This window comes from Chaetodon trifascialis, chromosome 13, assembly GCF_039877785.1.
Source record: "Chaetodon trifascialis isolate fChaTrf1 chromosome 13, fChaTrf1.hap1, whole genome shotgun sequence".
Taxonomy (NCBI): Eukaryota; Metazoa; Chordata; class Actinopteri; order Chaetodontiformes; family Chaetodontidae; genus Chaetodon; species Chaetodon trifascialis.
Genome location: NC_092068.1, coordinates 10,117,912 through 10,138,925, shown reverse-complemented (window position 1 = coordinate 10,138,925; position 21,014 = coordinate 10,117,912). Strand labels below are relative to the sequence as shown.

At 40.1% G+C, this 21,014-nt stretch overlaps 2 protein-coding genes and 1 pseudogene across 9 annotated transcripts in view; 2 read left to right on the top strand and 1 right to left on the bottom strand.

Annotated features, from left to right (window-relative positions):
- The first annotated feature begins 164 nt into the window (after positions 1-164).
- On the top strand, positions 165-2,583 carry gpatch11 (G patch domain containing 11). Of its 2 annotated transcripts, none has more exons than XM_070977242.1 (8): positions 165-328; positions 561-787; positions 876-917; positions 1,011-1,131; positions 1,247-1,337; positions 1,678-1,788; positions 1,979-2,060; positions 2,142-2,583. In XM_070977242.1, the coding sequence occupies exons 1-8, from the start codon at positions 279-281 to the stop codon at positions 2,195-2,197; spliced, it is 780 nt and encodes a 259-aa protein (XP_070833343.1). In that variant the 5' UTR covers positions 165-278; the 3' UTR covers positions 2,198-2,583. The 2 variants fall into 2 exon arrangements, with proteins under 2 accessions (XP_070833343.1, XP_070833344.1); XM_070977243.1 differs by having other exon boundaries at positions 204-328; positions 566-787.
- Positions 2,584-3,353: 770 nt separating this feature from the next.
- On the top strand, positions 3,354-20,062 carry LOC139341510 (uncharacterized; annotated as a pseudogene).
- The window catches only part of lyst (lysosomal trafficking regulator), a 262,116-nt gene continuing 246,277 nt past the window's right edge, over positions 5,176-21,014 (bottom strand). For all 7 annotated transcript variants that reach the window (XM_070977221.1, XM_070977227.1, XM_070977228.1 and 4 more), the window contains one exon: positions 5,176-5,187. The gene's annotated coding sequence lies outside the window, so the exon portion shown is untranslated. The remainder of the gene's footprint in view (positions 5,188-21,014) is intronic.

The window sequence follows — 21,014 nt, the reverse complement described above, 5'->3', positions numbered from 1 at the left end:
AGGAAATAATGAGGAAACAATATTGATAATTAACAAAGGTGTCTCATATTATGTGTTTCATTTTTAACATTTGTCTTTGTGCATTCGAAGTTGACACATTCTTCCCAATAATTTGGAAAAATCTTCGGAACTGTATACTTATTGCGTACCTTGTAGCTACACGGAATATATCTTTGAACGAACCAAACATCAGAGAAGTAAATGCAAGCGGACAACCTGATAATAACTCAAGCGTTGCAGCTGTTTTTCCTACGTTTTCTGCCTTTTGCGCGGCAATAATGTCTGATGAGGAAGAGGACTATATGTCTGATGCATTCCTCAGTAAAATGTAAGCGTTTTGTGTTCCTACTGTTTGTGGGAAAAACCCGATGGTGTCGAAATTGTTAAATTAGGACCCACCACAATGTAGCTTATGTTTTGTCAGTCCTATTAAATTAAAGTTAATTCGGGAGTTTCTTGTCAGTTGTGAAAATATAGATGAGGGAGGTTTTAAGTCATTGCTGTCACCATAGCTATCATTGTTGCATCAGTAACTTTTTCTATGGTCCTCTGTCTGTCAGACAAGATGTGAAACCAGGTGTCAGCATGGTGAGGCGGGTAAAAGAAGCATTCAAGAGGGAGACGCAGCAAATGGAGAAGAACATCAAGAACCGCCAGAAGACCTTCAAGGAACAGGAGAAGGAAAGCAGAGAAGCAGCTTTACAAAACTCCATCAGCAATGAGAACAAGGGATTTGCACTTCTGCAGAAAATGGGTTACAAAGCTGGTCAAGGCCTCGGGAAGGAGGGCAAGTTTCTTCTTTAGTGAATCACCTTATTTTCAATCCGTTTTTCATTTGTTGTGTTGATTAATGTAGATTTCTGTTACCTCACCAGGAGCAGGGAGGGTTGATCCAATTCCTTTGAATATCAAAACCGGTAGGTTACATTTTTACATTAAAAGTGTGTTTGAGAACGACATGTGCAATCAGACTTCATGTGTTTACATGTTTTCTTTGTATGTTAAATCAGACAGAGGCGGCATTGGCATGGAAGAGGTGAAGAAAAGAAAAGCTGAGGAGGAACTTGAACATTATCGGCAGAAAGTGCGAGCCAAACAACAGAATGAGACCAAATCTCTGGAAGATTTTAGGTGAAGTTTGCAGCTGTCTATGAGATGTGCTATGCCACTATGATAACGTTGTCCCCTGTGATAATACGAATGTTTTCATAGTTTGTGTGTGTAATCTTATGCTTTTTCTTTCCAGGTCAAGGGTAAGGACAGAGAGAGAGGAGCGAAAGATTGAAGGAGATCTCAGAAGGAGTCAGCGAGCCTGTGAGCAGCTCGACAGTCAGAAGGTTGGAGGAATTACAGCTTTAGCACATCATTATATCACAGTGCTGATGTTGTTTTTTCAGATTTCTTTTCATTCAACTACAGTGAGAATAAATACAAATGTGGCAGAAAAACTGCCATGCATTAAAGGACCAGTGTGAGGGATCAGCTCCTAAATGGCAGATACTGAAGGTGTCAGTAGATCCCTTGAAATCTTATGCACTGGTCCTTTATTGTAGAAAAAAAAATCAAGTTATTTTGAAAACTCTACATGAGTAAAGAAACAGGTTTATGCTTATGGTTGGTTATGGTTATGGTTATGGTTTTCTGAGTGTGAATCCTTGGGCTGAATTTTCCTTTCAGAGCATCACTGTCCCCAGGGAGGACTGGTACTGGCCCAAAGCAGAGACTGATGACGAGGAAGATGGTGTTAAGGAGGAGGAAGAGGAAGAGGAGGAGGTTGTGGAATTAACGGTTTGTATTTAGTTCGCCTCGTTTATTTAGTGACATAATGTGTAATCCTAATATATGAATGAACTTAAATCAATTTGGTTCAAAAGGATCAAACTTGGTAACGACATGGTAACGTATTCTGCATTCTGCAATTAATTACAATTAATATACTGGGAAATTAAAGGGCTTTTGATATGTGCCTCTCTTTCAGTCCTTTGACAAACTGCAAATCCTGACATCCTATTTGAGAGGAGTCCATTTTTACTGCATATGGTGTGGGACCACCTATAATGGTAAGAGTTATAACAGCATAGATGTCATTTTATTGTTGTTTTTATTGCCTTTGATGAAATACATATTTTTCTTTTTAACAGATGAAGAGGACTTGTGCTCTAACTGTCCCGGGGATACAGCAGCAGACCACGAATGAACTTGATCAAAAAAATAATGTGCAGTAGTTCCCTGTTAAGCTACAGCTATGAATGTTTGACCCTGGAAACATTATGTAAGTCGGTGCAACCAGCAGTTTACAGTGTGAAACAGGCTGGTCACACTGTACTAAGCAGCTGAGGCAATGACGTGAGCTGAATTAGAGGAATAGTCACTTTTCGTCCATTCTGAATCTGCTCTGTCTGGAAGGACGTCACTGTTTATGCCGTTTGTGGTTGGTGCTTCTTGAATTTGTCTTTATGTTAAGAAATCCTGTTTTAGGAAATTTAGGATACCTTTTTAATGTTTATATTTTGTAAAAATGTACTAAGGTTTTTGAGACATCTTTTGAGAGAAATTGTGTTTTCAGTAAATGTTTAAGAATTATACCATGTTATGTTATCTTTATTTTAGCTATTTATAATACAAAAAATCACTCTGGGTGTGATTCACAAAATGTACAATGTCATTGCATCTGATATTGCCATTTTTCCTTTGTATGTATGTGGTGCTCAGTTGTGCGTTTATGTGAGTGTTAAAACTATTGACATTTCAATTTCCTCTGGTGCCAGCGCTGGAGTTCAATATTACTTTTTCTCACCAGAATATTGGATATTCTGTATCTGACATTAACTAGGTGTTTTGTCTCTTCATAGGTGTCACCGACGTGCTCAATCATTATACAAAGCCCCTTTAAATACTCTGGGATGTCAACTAATTGCTGAACTGTGATCGTTTTCGATTGGTATTAACAACTCCAGCTCCCATCAGTCTTAGCGGTAGACGCAGCGCTGAAGCGTCTTGGGAAATGTTGGACGCTAAAAGTAATGTCAGTTGAAAATGAATAATTAAATAAAAGCAAGCGTTCGGCGCCCGTCAAAATAACTTCTGGCAGAATACGTAACATCTATGGATATCGAATGGCCGCTAGCCAGAGTAAGACGAGTTTTACTATTTTACCCCTTTTTTCTACAAACTTTTTCCCAAGTTTGCTGAAGCGATGATGATAATTCCGATGTCACGTTAAGGTGCCATGTGTGACGTTTCCCTGGAAAACGAAACTTAGCGCTGCTGAGGCTGAACTGAAAGTCCGCTCTGATGCAGGAAGACATGGGAGCGGAGTTGACATGAAAACGGAGATGTTATGTTGTTAAGACTGCGCCGTGCTCTCTTATTTTAATACAATTTGAGTTGTCCTTCGGACGAATGGCTCATTTATAATGGAAAACTACGTGGCTAAACTAAACGAGTATGCGCAGAGAACACGCTCCGAGCTGAAGTATGAGGACGTTGGATCTGATGGCCCCGATCACATTAAAACGTGAGTTGAACCAGCTCTCTGATTCCCACTGGGGGAAAGCAATGGGACAGTGTAAAGTAATGTGCCCTGATATTCAATTTTAATTCACTTCCAGTCAGTTTTTATTTAAATAGCGCCAAATCAGAATAAAGGTGTGTCATGGCACTAGTCTAGACAATGTTTTTTTTTTTTTTTTTTTAAAAAAACCAGCAGTTCCCCCATGAGCAAACACCTGGCGTCGGTGAAAAACCTACTTTTGACAGGCAGAAACCTCGAGCAGAAGCAGGCCCTGCACCAGTGAAGTTTAGAGAGAAAGAGAGAGCAATATGCACTGACAATGATGACAATAACAGCTATAATAATAATAATGATGATGATGATGATGATAATGATAATAACAATAATAATAATAATAATAATAATAATAGACATATGACTAATAATAAAATAGCATATGGTAGTATGAGTGTAGCAGCACTTCAGAAAAGGCTGTAGTAGATGTGTGAGAGTTGAACATTAGCATTCTTGGAGTATTGATTGAACTGTGTCTGTAGCCTGAAGTTAGATATTGAAAAACAACAGTTTAGGAATTGATATTGAACTCATGTGTCGTTTGACAACAATAAAGACATTTTTCAAATGGCAGCCATCAAATGGCACTTTGTCAAGTCACTAACTTCACCTTTGGGGATGTTAATCAAGTGTGCAGCCTCCTCTCTTTGCATCGCAGCCTCCATCCCACCACAGTCCTGCTTCATCTTGCCGAACAAAGTTTGATCATATCTTCTCAGATTTACCCTGAGAGCAGTCCTGAATGGTAAGGCGTATGCTGAGGGTGTGGGGAAGAATAAGAAGGAAGCCAGACAGAATGCAGCTGAAAATGCCCTGAAAGGCTTGTTGGAGGAACCAGCTCCCACTGTAAGATCATTGCACGGCTTTATTGACTTACTGCATGTGTGACTTTGTGTATCTCAAAGCTTACAAGACCAATTCACGTGCGCATGTCTTCACATATATTTGTTGTCTTGTTGACAGGCAGAAAATAAAGCAGAAGCTCCCACTTCACCTGCTCAACAGGCCGGTATCACTCAAACCAACTACGTGAGTTGGCTCAATGAATACGGTCATAAGAACAGGGTGCACATAAAGCCTGTGGAGTCTACAAGACTGGGACCAAGTTGTGCGACTCAGTAAGTCTCCACACTTCACCCTCATTCATTCACAGATGTTCAGTCACCATTAAGTACTTTCTGTATAATATTAGATGCTGTAGCTTCGTGGTTGGTGAAAAGGAGTATCCAGCTGCCACTGGGAGAACAAAGAGGGAGGCTAAGGAGGAGGCAGCCAAGCTTGTTTATCATGAGATATATGGGAGTAAAACCACAGAGGTGAGTAGTTATACACTAACCTGTCTCACGACGGTCTAATCTGAGCTCAAATTCCTTATTATTCCTAGAAAACTGCAGAGGGAAGCGAGGAGTTGACTGTAATGTCATAAATGTTCGAGTAGATTTTTCAAATGCTGCAAGCGACGCTGCAATCACTGAATCATAAAAAAATAATATATTCTGTGTTTTTTTCAAGACTGGGGAGGAGAAATACATCACTTTAAATCAACGAGAGGAGGAATTGAATAAAAATGTGTCAGACGTCTGGTGAGCACAAACCTTTTGAGTCTGCTTGGTTTGTGTCTGGTTATGATTAAACATAACATCTGTTTTGGGGTTTCACTGTAACCAGCAATATGTTAAAAAACAGTGATATTTGATTTCCACCACAGCCATCTTATTTTTTATCTTACTTTTACTATTGTCATCAAGTCAAAGTTATATATATATTAGTGCTGTCAAAAATATCGCGTTATTAACGTGTTAACGCAAATCAATTTTAACAGCATCATTTTTTTATCATGAGAATAACGCTCTTTGTGACCCAGTGAACTTGTAGCTTTTTATAAGCTGTGGCCACTGCTAGTAACATAAGAAAAACTATAGGATCCGGTTATAAACCGGAAACAAAACAATAGACACGCCCCACGCACGTGTTTGGTCTTGCCTGCTCGCTAGCTGTAAAGTGTAGGCTACCGGTTTGTGTGGATGTCGTGAAACGCCGGAATGGATGCGAACAAGATTCTGAATGGAAAGTTTAGTTTCAAAAAGTTGCCAGATGGGTCGACTGACAAGACCAAAGTTATTTGTGTGTATTGTCGGTGTGAAGTGAATTATCACCGTAACACATCCAGTCTGAAATCCCACTTGATGGCCAAACACACGGCGAATGCGAATTCTCCGCCGCCTCCTTGTCAAAACCAGGCGACAATGGATGGCTTTCGACAGCAGAGGCATATGGATGCTATTATGTTCAAAGGAAACTTAAGAAAGGAAAGTTTAAGCCATGGTTTAACTGCACTATAGCCTGAGTCCTAATTTATTGATAATAGCGGTAATGTGCTCTTTGTAACTTTATCTTGTATCACCCTGTTATGATCCCTATAAAAGGGCTGTTGAAGGGGCTTTTTTGTAACCAAGTATTTATTTTTTTGTCATCTGTTTATTGACAGTGTTAAATTCTGTGAGATTTGGTTCATTCAAATGTGAATGTCTGCTCAAAGTGAGAATGTTAGTGTGATATATAACACTACACGTTGTTGTTTTCAATTAAAAAACCATTTGCACAAAGCAAGCCTATCCACTTTTCCATGTTGATAAGAGTATTAAAATGATTTTAATACATTTAGAATAGATAAAAATGTGCGATGAATTTGCGATTAATCGCAAGTTAACTATGACATTCATGAGATTAATCGCGATTAAATATTTTAATCGATTGACAGCACTAATATATATATTAATGTGTTATATGTAGTTTTATTTTCCATTAAGTTTTTTCAGCTGTTTCCATGTTTTTTTTTATGGGACACACTTGTGATTTCTTTGTTGGAAAGCACTTTGAGCTGCATTTCTTATATAAAAGGTGCTATACAAGCACAGTTTATCATCATTATTGTTATTAATTTTCAAGGTTTTAATTAGTGTCTTATTTGTCTTGATGTTACAGTGATAAGACAAAGAACTTAAGTGTGATAACGACAGGCGAAGACTTCGCAGAGATAAATTTCGTAGGAATCGTCAACAACTACTGTCAGAAAACAAAGCGCACTCACGATTACGTCTTTGAGAGCAGACGCGGTCCCCCACATAACCCTCAGTGAGTATGACAGACTGTAACCTCAACAGACACTATGGACACTGAATGAAAGCTCCTGATAGATGTGAAAGAGAAATCTTAGCACAATAATCTAAATATTTCCTCCCTGCCAACACAGATTTTTCTACAAATTAGTGATCGACAGTAAGGAATACCCTGTGGGTGAGGGCAAGAGCGTCAAAGATGCCAAACAAAACGCAGCTCAGCTGGCCTGGTCTGCTCTTCAAGAACAGTCAGACTGGGACAGCAAGGTAATTCATATTATATTGTTTTGGTATGTTCAATTCTGGTTTTTCATGTGTCACCTAGTAGATTATTAACAGCCCCATTGCACATGTTTCCTGAGCCGTTTACGTAACCATCCGTTTATCTGCTCCATGACACCATAGAAACCACGGCTTACCCGCCTTTGAAGTTCACTACTATGAAACATGCAACGTAATCACGATGTCGAATCAAAATGTTTTTACAATCTGTGTCGCGTACGTCATCAGAATTGTTGAAATCTGGCAAAGGGACAATTTCCAATTTAACAACAGGTTTTAAACCAATCCTCAACCGTAATATTTCAACCATTTATATGAACGTTAGGACCAAGAATGTCACATTAATGTTATGCTAAAGATTACGACACGAATGTTGCACCACATGCCACAGAGCACTGATGTCTACAAAACATGCTGCTGTGTAACAGCAGAGCACTTCCTCTGTGCTTTCAGGTCTCAGCATCACCTGCAACTGATGATGTTGTGCGAGCCAGGCTGTCCACCCCGCCGAGCAAGCTGTAAGCACCGACTGAGGAGCACAGCAGACGGTACAGTATGATGTTGACAATATTCTGCTCACGTGTCTCGATGTGTTCTCTAAGGGAGCTCCGTGACACAAAATCCAAAGTCGTGCCAATGACGTCAAGCGACTCGGCTGTTTTCGCCAGTTCATCAGATCTTCCCAAGACTCAGGTCTGTAATCCCATGACGCTGTTATGGTTCATCAGTTTGTAATGAAAACATAAATATGAATATTATATTTTATTTCTGACATTAGATCCCCTTAATTCCCCCGACACACTGGACCTTTAACTGGCTTTGATTATTCAGATGTCAGAAAGTGACTTAATAGATCACCGGAATGCTTTTTTTGTAATCTTGAGGGTCACACGTGTAGACAATAATGCAATAGTATTACAAGACCAAGAGTGTGTCAGTAACTTAATCTTATTCTCAGCACACACTTTAAACATTTTTGTGCTCTGAGCTGTGTAGATTACTGAGTTCTGTAGGGCTCCGTCCAATTGCTATAATGGATTGTGAATGTATATAGGCTTAAATGTAATTGGCTATATTTCCCTACCTTTTTTTACAAAGATCTTACAAAGTCCTGATGGGAAACCCAAAATAAGGTAAGCCGTCTGTTGAGACCCACTGTACAGCTACAGTACACAGTATTTCACCTGATGTTTTTGCTGATTATCATTTTTCTTGTCCTCTCAGAATTGCAGCAAATTTTCCAAATGCTCGCAGAAACAGCAAAGAGGTAAAGTAAGACCATATTAATCACGTACGTTTATCCTGCTGATTTTTTGTTGGAAAGTTTAATCTCTGTATCATGACTTTATTTTTTTTATTAAGGATATAATGCCCAATTTCAAAGGCAAGAATAGAGGAACTAGTCAGAGTGAGAAAACAGGGACCACGTCAGTAACCTCGAGGTATGGAAAATGACAACATTGTAAGTACAGGATCAGCTTGATTTCAGCACTGCTGTGGCCTTATGTTTGTGCTCTGTGTGTTAATAGATGACGTAACAAGAAAGACATTTTTAGATTCGTAATAATTGCTATCTGTATAGTCTCATATTTGCCTCGACGGTTTGATCTGAACAGGTTTTCATCAGAATTTGACTCCATGATGTGCCTTGGCAACGGAGCCTTTGGTCGCGTTTTCAAGGCAAGACAAAAACTGCTGGACAAGTATTTTGCTGTAAAGATTGTCCGCTGCAAACAGTAAGTCAAGTCTCAATGAGGTCTCATTTCGTTTCCCCTTTCAAACGAGCGCTACATGCAAAGCTTCGTTAGCTGAGCCACGTTCTCGTTCTCCTTGTGGATCAGAAAAGCTCTACGAGAGGTGGGGGCATTGTCAGACCTCCATCACTGCAACATTGTTCGATACTACTCATGTTGGTTGGAGGATTCAGGGTACCAGTGGGACAGTGCAGCTGACAGTTGCAGCAGTTCACAGTAAGTCCCATCAATGTGTTACTTTTTTAGTAAAACAGCATGGATGTCATGACACTGTATTTCTGCTCCTTCTTTTCTAGGTCGACCGGTGATTCTGTGATGAAGTACCTCTATATTCAGATGGAGCTGTGTGACACCAAAACACTCAGGGTGTGGATCGACGAGAAGAATATTCAGAATGTGAAGAAATCTCTGCGCAACTCCAAGAGAAGAGAAGAAAGTCTAACCATTGCCACACAAATTGTCAGCGGAGTGGAGTACATTCACTCCAAGATGCTCATCCACAGAGACCTGAAGGTGAGACGAACAGAATCACATCATGTATGATGTCACATCAGGCAGGAAGTGACATTTTTGCTTGTTTTTTTCCCCACGGTTAGCCTGCCAACATCATGTTTGGGCGAGACGGAGAGGTGAAGATCGGAGACTTTGGTCTGGTCACTGCTGAGAATGATGACGATGCTGAGAACCTGTTGGAGAGAACAGTGTACAAAGGAACCCCATCTTACATGGCTCCAGAGCAAGTGAGATGGTCTCTATGACAATAACATCCTTCTGTTTTATTATCGAGTCAAAGTGCCTTTTGTCACTATTGTATTCTTGTTCTGTGACAGAAAAACAAGACCACTTATGACCGAAAAGTGGATATATTTGCTTTGGGGTTGATATATTTTGAACTCCTTTGGAACGTCTCTACTGGCCACGAAAGGAAAGCGGTGAGTTGTTCAAAGAATCTATAAATATCGATTAGACCATTAACAAAATGCTTTTTGCTTTGAGTTGCTTTCAGAGATAAGCAAAGTAGCAGACAGTTGAACAGTTGAGCTTCATATTTGAAGAGCCTTCTTCATAGCTGACAGTTTGACTCGTCATAGTAGGAAAATATTCTGTATTCTCGATATGATTATTCACACTTGTGCTTTTCCTTCTGTGACATGTCCAAATGTCTTCTGTGAAAAAGGCCTATTGGACAGCTTATCGATCTGTATCACAGCAGTTATATGTTCTTACTCCCTTTTATCACTGCATGAATTCTAGATTTGGGAGGATGTCAGAAACCAGAAACTTCCTGAAGGATTTTTGCACCATTTCCCCTTCGAGGTAAACGAGCATTCTCTCTTTTACTGGACATGTGAAACAGTATTTTCCACAGGGTGGCATAAAACAGGGCTGCTGATGTAAGTGTGTCAAAAAAATTGCACAAAAAAAGTCAGCTTGAGGGAAATGTAAGGGAACACTGGCAGCGTTTATCGATATTATGGACTTTATAATACCTGTTTGTTGTTCTTTGTTGCAGAACCAAATGATAAAGTCAATGCTGTGTGTGAAGCCTGAAGAGCGACCTGAAGCAAGTAAACTTAAGTTGGACTTTGAAGAGAATGCCCGTATGCTCGTGTCACGTAAAGATGCGTGTCGTGACAGCAGAACTGTCTGATCATTGCGAGGAAAAGCTCAAACAGGAGGCGAAAGCTTCAGTCATCACTAGGCCTGTCGCAGTTATGGCATCATTGCAATTATTTGAGCTATCCACAGTCATTTTGCACTATTGTTGGCACTTTATGAACTGTTCCCAAACCTTTTAATTCACACCTTCAGTTACATGCACACAGTTGTTTCACACGCACACAAAAGGTGATAAACAACTGCAGCCTGAGGAATTATTTGTGAACGCCGTTTCACAAGCTCCAAATATTAATTCAATTCAATTCAATTTTATTTGTATAGCGCCAAATCACAACAGAAGTTGTCTCAGGACACTTTCCATATAGAGCTGGTACAGACCAAGCTCTTTTATCTACAAAGAAACCAGCAATTCCCCCATGAGCAAGCACTTGGCGACAGTGGCGAGGAAAAACTTCCTTTTAACAGGCAGAAACCTCGAGCAGAACCAGACTCTGGGTGGGCGGCCATCTGCCTCGACCGGTTGGGTGAGAGAGGAAGAGCAAGAGAGGGAGAGTGAGACAGACAGAGAGAGAGAGAGAGACAGACAGACAGACAGACAGACAGACAGACAGACAGACAGACAGACAGACAGACAGACAGACAGACAGAAATGCAGTCAGGGAGAGAGAGACAGACATGCAATCACAGTAACAGTGACAGTGGATGTAATAACAGCAGTAGCAGTTGCAGTGGATGTCAGGCAGGGCCAAGGCAGGAGACGCAGCTGCAATCCACAATCCAGATTCAGCCACTGTCCATGGGAACCTGCAAGACGACAAAGCACAGAGACTCCGGGGAAGGAGCTAAGTTAGTAACACGCCGTGGTAGGACATGAGAGCGTGCGGATGGAGAGGGACAGAAGGACAGAGGAGCTCAGTGTATCTTTGGAGGTCCCCCGACAGTCTAATCCTATAGCAGCATAACTAGGGGCTGGTCCAGGACAAGCCTGAGCCCGCCCTAACTATAAGCTTTATCAAAAAGGAAAGTTTAATTAATTAATCTGATTAATGACTCTTATTTGCTTCCATAGATGTCAGAAACAAAAAACTGATGTTTCATTGGCAAATGTTGGCAAGTTATGTACCCTTCACATACAGTACACAGCCGAAAATCTATGCTTGAGGTAATGGACGCCAGTAAAAATTTTATTTCAAATATAATATTAAAATTAAATAATCCATTCAGTAGCTTCATACAAATACTGTAGTATACAAATACATCCTACCCCCCACCCCTGTTGGTTGAAATGTACAAGAGGGGACATGAATTACGTGACACTGTAAACAAAATAAAAGCATTAACTTCAGACAGACCTATAAATTTAAAGCTCAACATACTAAATACAGGTAAATATACTTTATGTCGCCCTTCAGCTGATTTGTCGTGAAGTCAGGGTAGACGTTTATAAGTAGGGATTCTGACAATGAGTGGTGTCCACTGTCAGAATTTTCAAGTTCAGAGTTGTGTGAACTTTTTATCTTGCTGCACTCAACTTCTGACACTCACATAATGGTTCCAATAGCTGGAAAACAAGTATGGTAAAAATGAGCTTGGCTCTCTAGACCTTCCTGCCGTTGGGCAGGTTTTGTTGTTGCAGCACGTATGGGACCATGTGTCATGCTTTTCAGGGTAAGACGATCATGTAGAGCTGCCAATTACAGGTGTCCTCATTCACAGTGGAGAGACTCCTCGATGGATGCAGCAGTAACAGCTCAGGGCAAAGTTGTGCTGGAGATAATTTACAGAAAAGTCCTTCGCTGCTTCATTTCAGTTTGCACAGCTGATCTGTCATGTAATATTTTTTGGGACACCATTATTTTTTTTTATGTGTTTCCATCGATGTCTCACATGAACTTTTTATGAACAGAAGGGGAAAATCTCAGGTGAGTGTTAGCGGTATTTAGAAGGTTTTGTTGAATTTTGTCGCTTCCACTCGGTGTCTCTAATTCCATAACTTAACAATAAACATTGCTTCTTATTGACTCATTGCCTATTAACGTTGAAGATAAAATCAAGCGGCCTACTAAATTTATTTTATCTTGAACCACATTTTCGTTGAAATAGGTCAGCCTATGCAACAAACCTGTGTGCTGCAGAGTGAGAGCTGGAGCATTGTGCCTGTGCACAAAGTATTTGAAGATGAACTGACACACTTGCCAATGTGCGCACTGTTTTGACAAGTAGCCATTGAAGTTAACAAACACAACGATAACACTGTTGCATGAAAGGAACAGAACAGTTAATTACAAAGCATTTGTATGACCATCGTCAACTAAAGTGTCATAATTGTGACAGCCCTAGTCCTCACAAGCATGACTGCTCAGCATCTTGTTCCATAGTAGTGGTCCCTGGAAGTCTCTGAATGCTAATGGAAGTGTCTGTTTTAATAACATTTTAAATGAACTGATGTGACTAAATCATGATTCAACCTATGTAGTATTGATGGGGAAAAAGCACACAGCCCTGTGTATTTTATAATCAGGGAATGCAAAGTTGCTGACGTTTAACAAATGATTATGTCCTGAGTCAGCTGGTATTGAAATAATGCATTCTATTGTGGAAATGGTTGAAAGTAATGTGACGTTACAGTCTTTGCTTTAGAATGAATGGGCTGAAGTGGACAATAAAACACTGACAACAAGGGTGTAATGGTCATTCATCTTCTGTAAAGTTTGTATGTACTGTTGTATTTTGTGTTTGCTGGATGATGAGTCTGTGTGGGGCTTCCATGAGCTCTGCATTGATCAATGTGAAATCACCTTCATGTACCAAATGCTTCTCCTTTATGTTTCTCTCACTGATTCCCAAAACTGTAAGTGCAAGACAACTAAAGATCAGAGATGAAGACTGAGCATTGGAGACAGGACTCAAGTTAGTACTTTTCCTCCAGCCAGTGCATGCAATTGTTCAACTGTTTACTTGTAGATTTGGCTGTGGTCTCCATGAAAACAATATGTTCGGTCTGTAATTGCCTGCAGTTTATGACTCCGCTTCAAAAACTTTTGTGGACAAGCTGAGGCTCTTAGACTGCAGGAGAAGCAGTGGAGTCCTCCGCTGCAGCTTTACAAGCCAGTCAGTATTACCAGAAACTGAGAGCATCACCTGACAAATGCAGCACAGAGACAGATTGTTCAGTCTTATCAAGTAAAAAGTGTTAGACCTTTAAATAATAATAATAAAGTATTGTGCCTAAGTATGCAACACATTTCTTGTGTGCGAGTGGAGTGGACTAAATATAATAAACCAGAAAGTGTCTTAAATATACTCTGTTTCTGTTCTCGAGAGCCTGCAATTACAACACTGGCTACTGCAATCGATTATAGTAGTCCAGATGTTTTATTTGAGGTGTTGAAAGAGAAATGACATGTACAGAGTGATCCTTAAATGTTGCTCCCACTGTGAGACACGGTGCGCAAATCACTGCACAGATCCATTTCATTCTGCATGGACTGCAGTCTTTGATAACTAAGGATACATTCATCAATGGAATACCGTAGTTCACAGTCGTAAGGTAGGTTGATCGGTGTCCAGTTCCAGTTTTGATTCCTCATACGCAGCAAACGCATGTGACGTTTATACGAGGAAATCGAAACTTACAGGTATTAAAGATCCGCCGAATCGAAACGGATCTCGGATATGCGCAGGAAGACGCGAAGGGACAAGAGACAAAACAGCTTCGTCGTTTATGATGGAAAATGGAAACTACGTCGCTCAACTAAACGAATACGCACAGAGAAAACGCTGTGTGCTGCAGTTTGAGGACCAAAGCCCTGTTGGCCCGGACCATAACCGAACGTGAGTTTACTCAAGTACCAGTTACACAGGGGCAGTCTCTTCTTTAGGGTGGTGTGGATATAAGGATATAAAGCTGGTCAGGGTATATCTGAAAACTCCTGAAGTAAATATTTGATATACCTCAAAATTGTAGTTCTGTACAGTGTACTGTGTGACAGTTGTTACCTCCTACAGGCTGAATATGATGTGCAGATCACCCTCAACTCCACTAAGGTCATTTCATGTCAGCTTGCCTGTATAACAAATATGACAATTCCTCTTCAGATTCATCAAGAGGGCAGTCCTAGATGGTAAAGTCTATCCCAATGGTTTGGGGAAGACCAAGAAGGATGCCAAGCAAAGTGCAGCTAAAAATGCCTTGAATTGCTTGTTGAACAACAAACATCAGGACTCAGTTGGCTCTGTAAGTTTAGGTCCTATTTGCTAAATTAGAGCATGTTGGACTGTAGGTATTTAAAGTTAAAGACCAGTTCATGGCAAATGTCTCCTTCATGTATATTTGTCATTCTCTTGACAGACAGAAGAGGCAGCAAAGGCTTCAACTGCATCAGTTCCTGTCAGTAACATCAACTATATATGTTGGCTCAATGAATATGGTCAGAAAAACAGGGTGACTGTAAGGGCTGAGGAGTCAACAGGACTGGGACCAAATAATACAACTCAGTAAGTCTCCTAATTCCATCCAAATTCTTAGCTATTGTGTCACAATTTACACATGTGTTACAGTAAATCTTTATGCCATTAGTTGCTGTAGGTATGTGGTTGGTGATAAGGAGTATCCGACTGTCACTGGGAAAACAAAGAGGGAAGCTAAGGAGGAAGCAGCCAAGCTTGTATATGATGTGATATGTGGCACTAAAACTACAGAGGTCAGTAATAAACATCACTTTCTCCTTGATTAATCCTAGGCCTGAAAAAATGTAGTTACTTGGATGTAACTCCAGTTGTGCATAGCCCTGAGACTTTGCTATTGGTTTACCCTTATGAGACTCCACTTCAGCACCTGTGAAAGCATTTTGTACTCACTGTCCAATCAGGGGTAGCACTGCCCCCCTATAAAATGCCAATGCCTTCCAACCTTCCTCGTCTCATTTGAAATTCAGCAGCATGACCTACTGCTATAATGCAGGAAGGCCCAGGCTGCTCAGTCTCACCCTCTCAGTTTCCACACTGTGAGGCACCATTGCTTCTCCTTCCTGGAGGCAGTGAGAATCAGCCAATCATCAATGTAGGTCAAGAATTCTCTCTCCCTGAGTGGCACCACCACCATTTACACACATTTGGAGAACATGCTAATGGCCAGAGATTGAATCCCTCAGCGGGAGTCAAGAGAGGTGGATGGAGAGACAGCAGGGTCATTATCATGTCAGTGGCCAAGGCAAATATGCCACACAGATCACCAAATGGATAGTGATAGGCTGCTTCTGCGTCATCATCTTTAAAGAGGGAAAGGGGTCTTTCTTCTGGTAGGCACAGAAGTCACCCTCCCCTTTGTATTAAGTGAGACAAGGGACGCAAGAGATGATGATGCCGCCAACCCAGGCAGAGAAAGCAGGACTTGTGGGGATCTGCAGTCAGCATCAGCAAGTTGCAGGAGACACAAAGTTGGAGGAAGAAAATCCTTTTGTAACGCTGATGACAAAGCTCGCAAGAAAAATCCATTTTTCAAAGTGGCTGAGTGGAAAAGGGACACAAGCAATGCATGCACTTTGGTTTGCCTGGGGGGAGGGTGCTATCCCCTGACTGGCCAGTGAGCATGAAATTCTTTCCCTGGTGTTGAGAGGCAATGGCAAACAAATAGTGAAGCCCGTTAGAGGGGGGAGCATGCACAAATTATAGCTTATTATGTTGTGGTGTCACATACTCAGCAGGCTACAGTCGAACTGTGTGAAACATCTCAAAATTGTACTTTTTTTCATTCCCAAGACTGCAGATGAGACTTACAACCATACACCAACTCAACAAAAGGAGGAACTAAATGTTTCTGATATCTGGTGAGTAAATCACAAAGGTAGTGCATTGTTTCATTTTCATGTCTTCATCAGTATGAAATGTTACTTGTTTATTACAGTAATAAGACAAGAAGACTCAATTTGAGGTCTGACACCAGCTTTAAGAAGACAAATTACATTGGACTAGTGAACCACTACTGTCAGAAGACAAACCGCACCCATAGATACGTTGAAGAGAGGAGAAACGGTTCATCTCATAACTTTCAGTGAGTATAAACCTTAACCTTCTAACCTGTTCTTGATGGATGTTCAGTTGTAGACAATATTAAAAGTCATGCATAATGATCTAAACTATTTCCTCCTTTTCAAAAAACGCAACACAGATTTTTTTACAAATTAGTGATTGACGATAAGAACTACCCTGAAGGTGAGGGAAAGACTATCAAGGAAGCCAAACACAATGCAGCTCGGTTGGCCTGGTCTGCTCTTCAAGAACAGTCCGACTGGGACAGCAAGGTATTTGATATTTCTACTTCCTATATGTTTCCTGGATTAATAAAAGATTATGTTATCTCACTCACCCTGTTGAGAAAAGATTATACCAAACTGTAACGGCAGCAGATTTAAATGAAACGGTTCCACTGAGGTGAAATTTTACATGAAATAATTATGTCATTATGCAAAAAACCTTCTGTGTGTATTTTAGGTGTCCTTCAGATCGACAGCGTCCGAAGATGGTGCCCCAGATACATTGTCAGCGCCATCAGCTACACTGTAAGCCACTTATTGTCCTTAGCAGGAGAGCAGACCATGGAGCTACTGTAAATACTGAGAAAGCTTTATTCGTGTCTCTCCTTGTTTTCCCCCAGGGAGTCTGAAGAATCATCATCCCAAAGCAAATCAGAGAGCACATCTTCATCAATAGCATTCATTGACTCATCAAACCCTTCAAATGCTCAGGTCTGTTCTCTCATAATATAAAAAACCTTTAGTAGGTAAAGCAAAAAATCTACACTAATGATATTTAATGATCACATCGGACTAATAGCAGCATTGTAAGAGCAAGAGAGTTTAGTCTGGGTTCATATTTGATTAATATGAAAAATGACGTTAATTTCAAGCAGATTACAAGAAGGTATACCACTTTATTTGCAACATGCTACACTGTAACAACGAACCACTTTCTCTGTGAATTGTAGATGGACAGTGGGTCAGCTATGTCAGAAGATGATCCATCAACCAGGTTGTCAACACCAGCTTCAGTAGATGGAGCTTATTAATACTCAAATACACTGTAGTTTATAATGCAAAGGCTGTACTCACCTTTCTTACTGTGCTCTTGTAGGGAGTCTCCTGCACCATCACAAGGCATGCCAACATGTGCAACTAGCTCAGGAATATTCACTGATTCATCGAACTCTTCTGAGGATCAGGTTTGCATTTTCCATCAATCTTGACTGTGTAGTTAAAAGAAAAATCCACCCTCTTGTACTCTGTTTATGCAACACCAATTACTACTTGTGATCCCTCCCCAACTATTGAGCAGATCAAAAGACAACATCCAACATCGCTGCTTTGATGTGGCAGATGATACATTTTATGCGCTAGTTGTTAAAGAGTACACAGCAAATGTAAATAATCAGAGCAGGGCTCAAAATTTGAATCTACTTTATTCTTGTATTTTCTAAGCATGCTGTTGAAGACAGGAATATGGGAACTCCGTCAAGGTATGAAAAAGATGCATTCACTTGCAGCATGTGTGTTTTATAATGGTACAAATAATTAATGTACAATCAAGAAGACATTTCTATGTTTTTCACCTTTTTTACCTTTTTGCCTAAACAATTGCATTAATTCTGGCAGGTTTACTTCAGACTTTGATGACGTTCACCATCTTGGCAGTGGAGCATTTGGTCGTGTTTACAAAGCAAGACATAAACTGCTGAAGAAGCATTTTGCTGTGAAGATTGTCAGCTGTGAAGAGTGCGTATGCAGTACCAGTGTGCATTATTGCATGTTTAGTATTTGTGCAAGTTCTATGTTGACTAAATAATTTTCTCATTCTCCTTTGGATCAGGAAATCTCTTCGAGAGGTGTCCACATTATCAGACCTCCAGCACCGTAATATCGTTAGATACTACACATTTTGGATGGAGGATTCAGGAAACCAATGGACCATTTCAGATGACAGTAACAGCTCGTTCCAGTCAGTCCAGTGCACATACCTAAAGTCCTAACTTTTACTTTCAAGTTAAACAGGAGCAATGAAATAATTTTTCTCTTCTTACTTTTCTAGGTCTGCAGACAGTTCATCTGCAAAGTACCTCTATATTCAGATGGAGCTATGTGACACCAGAACACTTAAAGAGTGGATTAATGACAAGAACGATAAGTCTCTGCAAGACCCCAAGAGACGAGAAGAAGGTCTAAACATTTTTCAACAAATAGTTACCGGGGTTGAATATATTCACTCTGAGAAGCACATCCACAGGGACCTTAAGGTGAGACCAGACTGTGCAGTATACAGAAGCATTTGAAATGTCCTCTGGTTTACCCTGACGAGGCGTTGACTGCTTATTTCAGTTGCGATATGTCTTATAGCATACAAAAAAACACCACACAGACATGTTAACAGGTTAAAAATGTGATTTTCACTGGAGAGGGTCTTGGTTCATTTTCAAGTTTGAAGTTCACTTGTTCATATGTGTTATTGCCCATCACAGGAAGAGAGAGATGTTTATTTGTTTTAATGTCTGATTTTGCTTTTTACTGGTAAGCCTGCCAACATCCTGTTTGGACCGGATAGAGAAGTGAAGATTGGGGACTTTGGTCTGGTGACCAGAGACGATGATGGTGCTCTGATCGACAGAACAGTGTGCAAAGGAACCCCGACTTACATGGCTCCTGAACAAGTGAGATGGTCTTTACTAAGAATAACTTTTAACCCTTCTTTAGCTTTGCATCAACAAATTTTCTTCTAATGGCCTTAATCATGCTGACTACCTAGATGCCCACCACACTTTACAATGAGCATAACTAGTTAATGTACCATGATGATTGATGAAAGGATAACATTGGGCAGCTTTTGTCAGTACTGTGTTCATTTTCTGTCACAGAAGAGGGAGAAGAACTATGACAGGAAAGTGGACATATTTCCTCTGGGGTTGATATACTTGGAACTCCTTTGGAAAGTCTCATCTGGCCATGAAAGAGGAAAGGTGAGTCTCCTGTAAACAGAGCCAAACATTGTGCTTATTGTTTGACAAATGGCAGGACGATGTTATTATGTAGACCTATGGCCTATACAAATAAGAGCCCAGCAAAGTATACACCAGTATGTACTGTAGATAGCAGATATGATGGAACTTTATTGTTAATCTTTTTATCGGTTTGGTTTATTTTTTTGGATTCATTTGTAATGTTCAGGAATTTAATTATTAGTAGATTTCAGGCTAACTAACATGTTCTGTCTTCCTTTTATCACTGCATGAATACCAGCTTTTGAGTGATGCCAGACATCAGAAGCTCCCCAAACAGTTCTCACTGACTTTTCCCAGAGAGGTACGTTAATATGTTCTTCTTATTCTAACTGATTTACTCGCACCAGGAAACAGTATTTTACAGGGTGCCAGTTAATCATGATGATGGTCGCCAAACAAGACTTCTACTGTCTGTATGTGAATGATATCACAGTGTAAATGTCGGTAATACTGTGGAGTGGAGCTCCTGCAACATTCTAGTATGACAGAAGTTATTATTGTGGGTAGAAAGACCTTGTTTGTTTTTTTTTGTTTGCAGGAGCAAATCATCAAGTTAATGCTGTGTGAGAAGCCAGAAGGACGCCCTGAAGCGAGTGAAGTGAAGGCAGAGCTGGAAAAGTGGGCTCAGATGTTCAGCAAGAAAAGAATGAGTCAGAGAAATGAAACTGTGTGATTATCGCAGGGAATGGTGACAAGGCATAAGAACGTATGGGAATCTGTCTCTTCTGATGTCTGTGATTGAATGAAAAGATTTGATAAGCTGTTATTAGGGAAATGATTAGCATGCTGCACTTACATAGCGCTTTAACCTGAGCTGCATACAAAGCGCTTCGCAAAGAAATGAAACATGAAATCTACAGTAGTTTTATCATGTCTAGTGACTGTTACATTAATTCACATCTTTCTTGCTGTTGTTCTGTATGATCATGTGGCGGGTCATTTCTACCAACAGCTGATTTTTGTATTACATGCTGGTTAAATGTTTTTAAAGAGGTGTCATGTAAGAGTCTTTGTTTTTTATTGAATATGTTGTTTGTTTGAAATGCAAAAAGCAAAAAAAAATTTAAGAAGTATTTGATACTGAAGATATATTTTTGACAGAGCACAGCCTCTGATCCCAAATTGAATGAATTGGAAAGGTCAACAGAGTATCATTGGACAACTTAGCAGCATCTGTCAGGTCATTCCATGTTGCACACCAATGATGACAAGGATAGCAGATCTGATGCTAGAACCTTTTATTGTACTTGCAAAATAAGTCAGATGGTTGCATTTGTAGTCATGAGCGGTTAACTGAACACAACTTGAAAAATAATTCAGGGGAAAACATGAATCTGACGGTTTGCAATAAATTGGCTGGTTAGTAAATGTTATGTTTCACATATGTTTTTTTTTTTAATTCTAATATAAAAATAAAATGAAATAACTGATTATTTTTGTATCCATGCATAATTTCTATTCAGCTCTGATATACACCTGATGCATAAACATGTAAGAAACTGGGGAGAGGAAGAAGTTTCTTGAGCCTCTGGTTGGGTAGTTTATAGTCGTGCTGAGGAGGTATGTAATCACTGTCAAGTTCAATGCAACAATAATTATCCCAGAGGTCCCATGTTCCCAAAATA

What these genes read in the sequence shown, in the direction of transcription:
- gpatch11 (XM_070977242.1), top strand. Translation starts at nt 279, where the DNA reads ATGTCTGATGAGGAAGAGGACTATATGTCTGATGCATTCCTCAGTAAA. An exon ending in GATGCATTCCTCAGTAAAAT is followed by an intron (nt 329 to 560) that starts GTAAGCGTTTTG and finishes TCTGTCTGTCAG; the next exon opens with ACAAGATGTGAAACCAGGTG. An exon ending in TCAAGGCCTCGGGAAGGAGG is followed by an intron (nt 788 to 875) that starts GCAAGTTTCTTC and finishes TTACCTCACCAG; the next exon opens with GAGCAGGGAGGGTTGATCCA.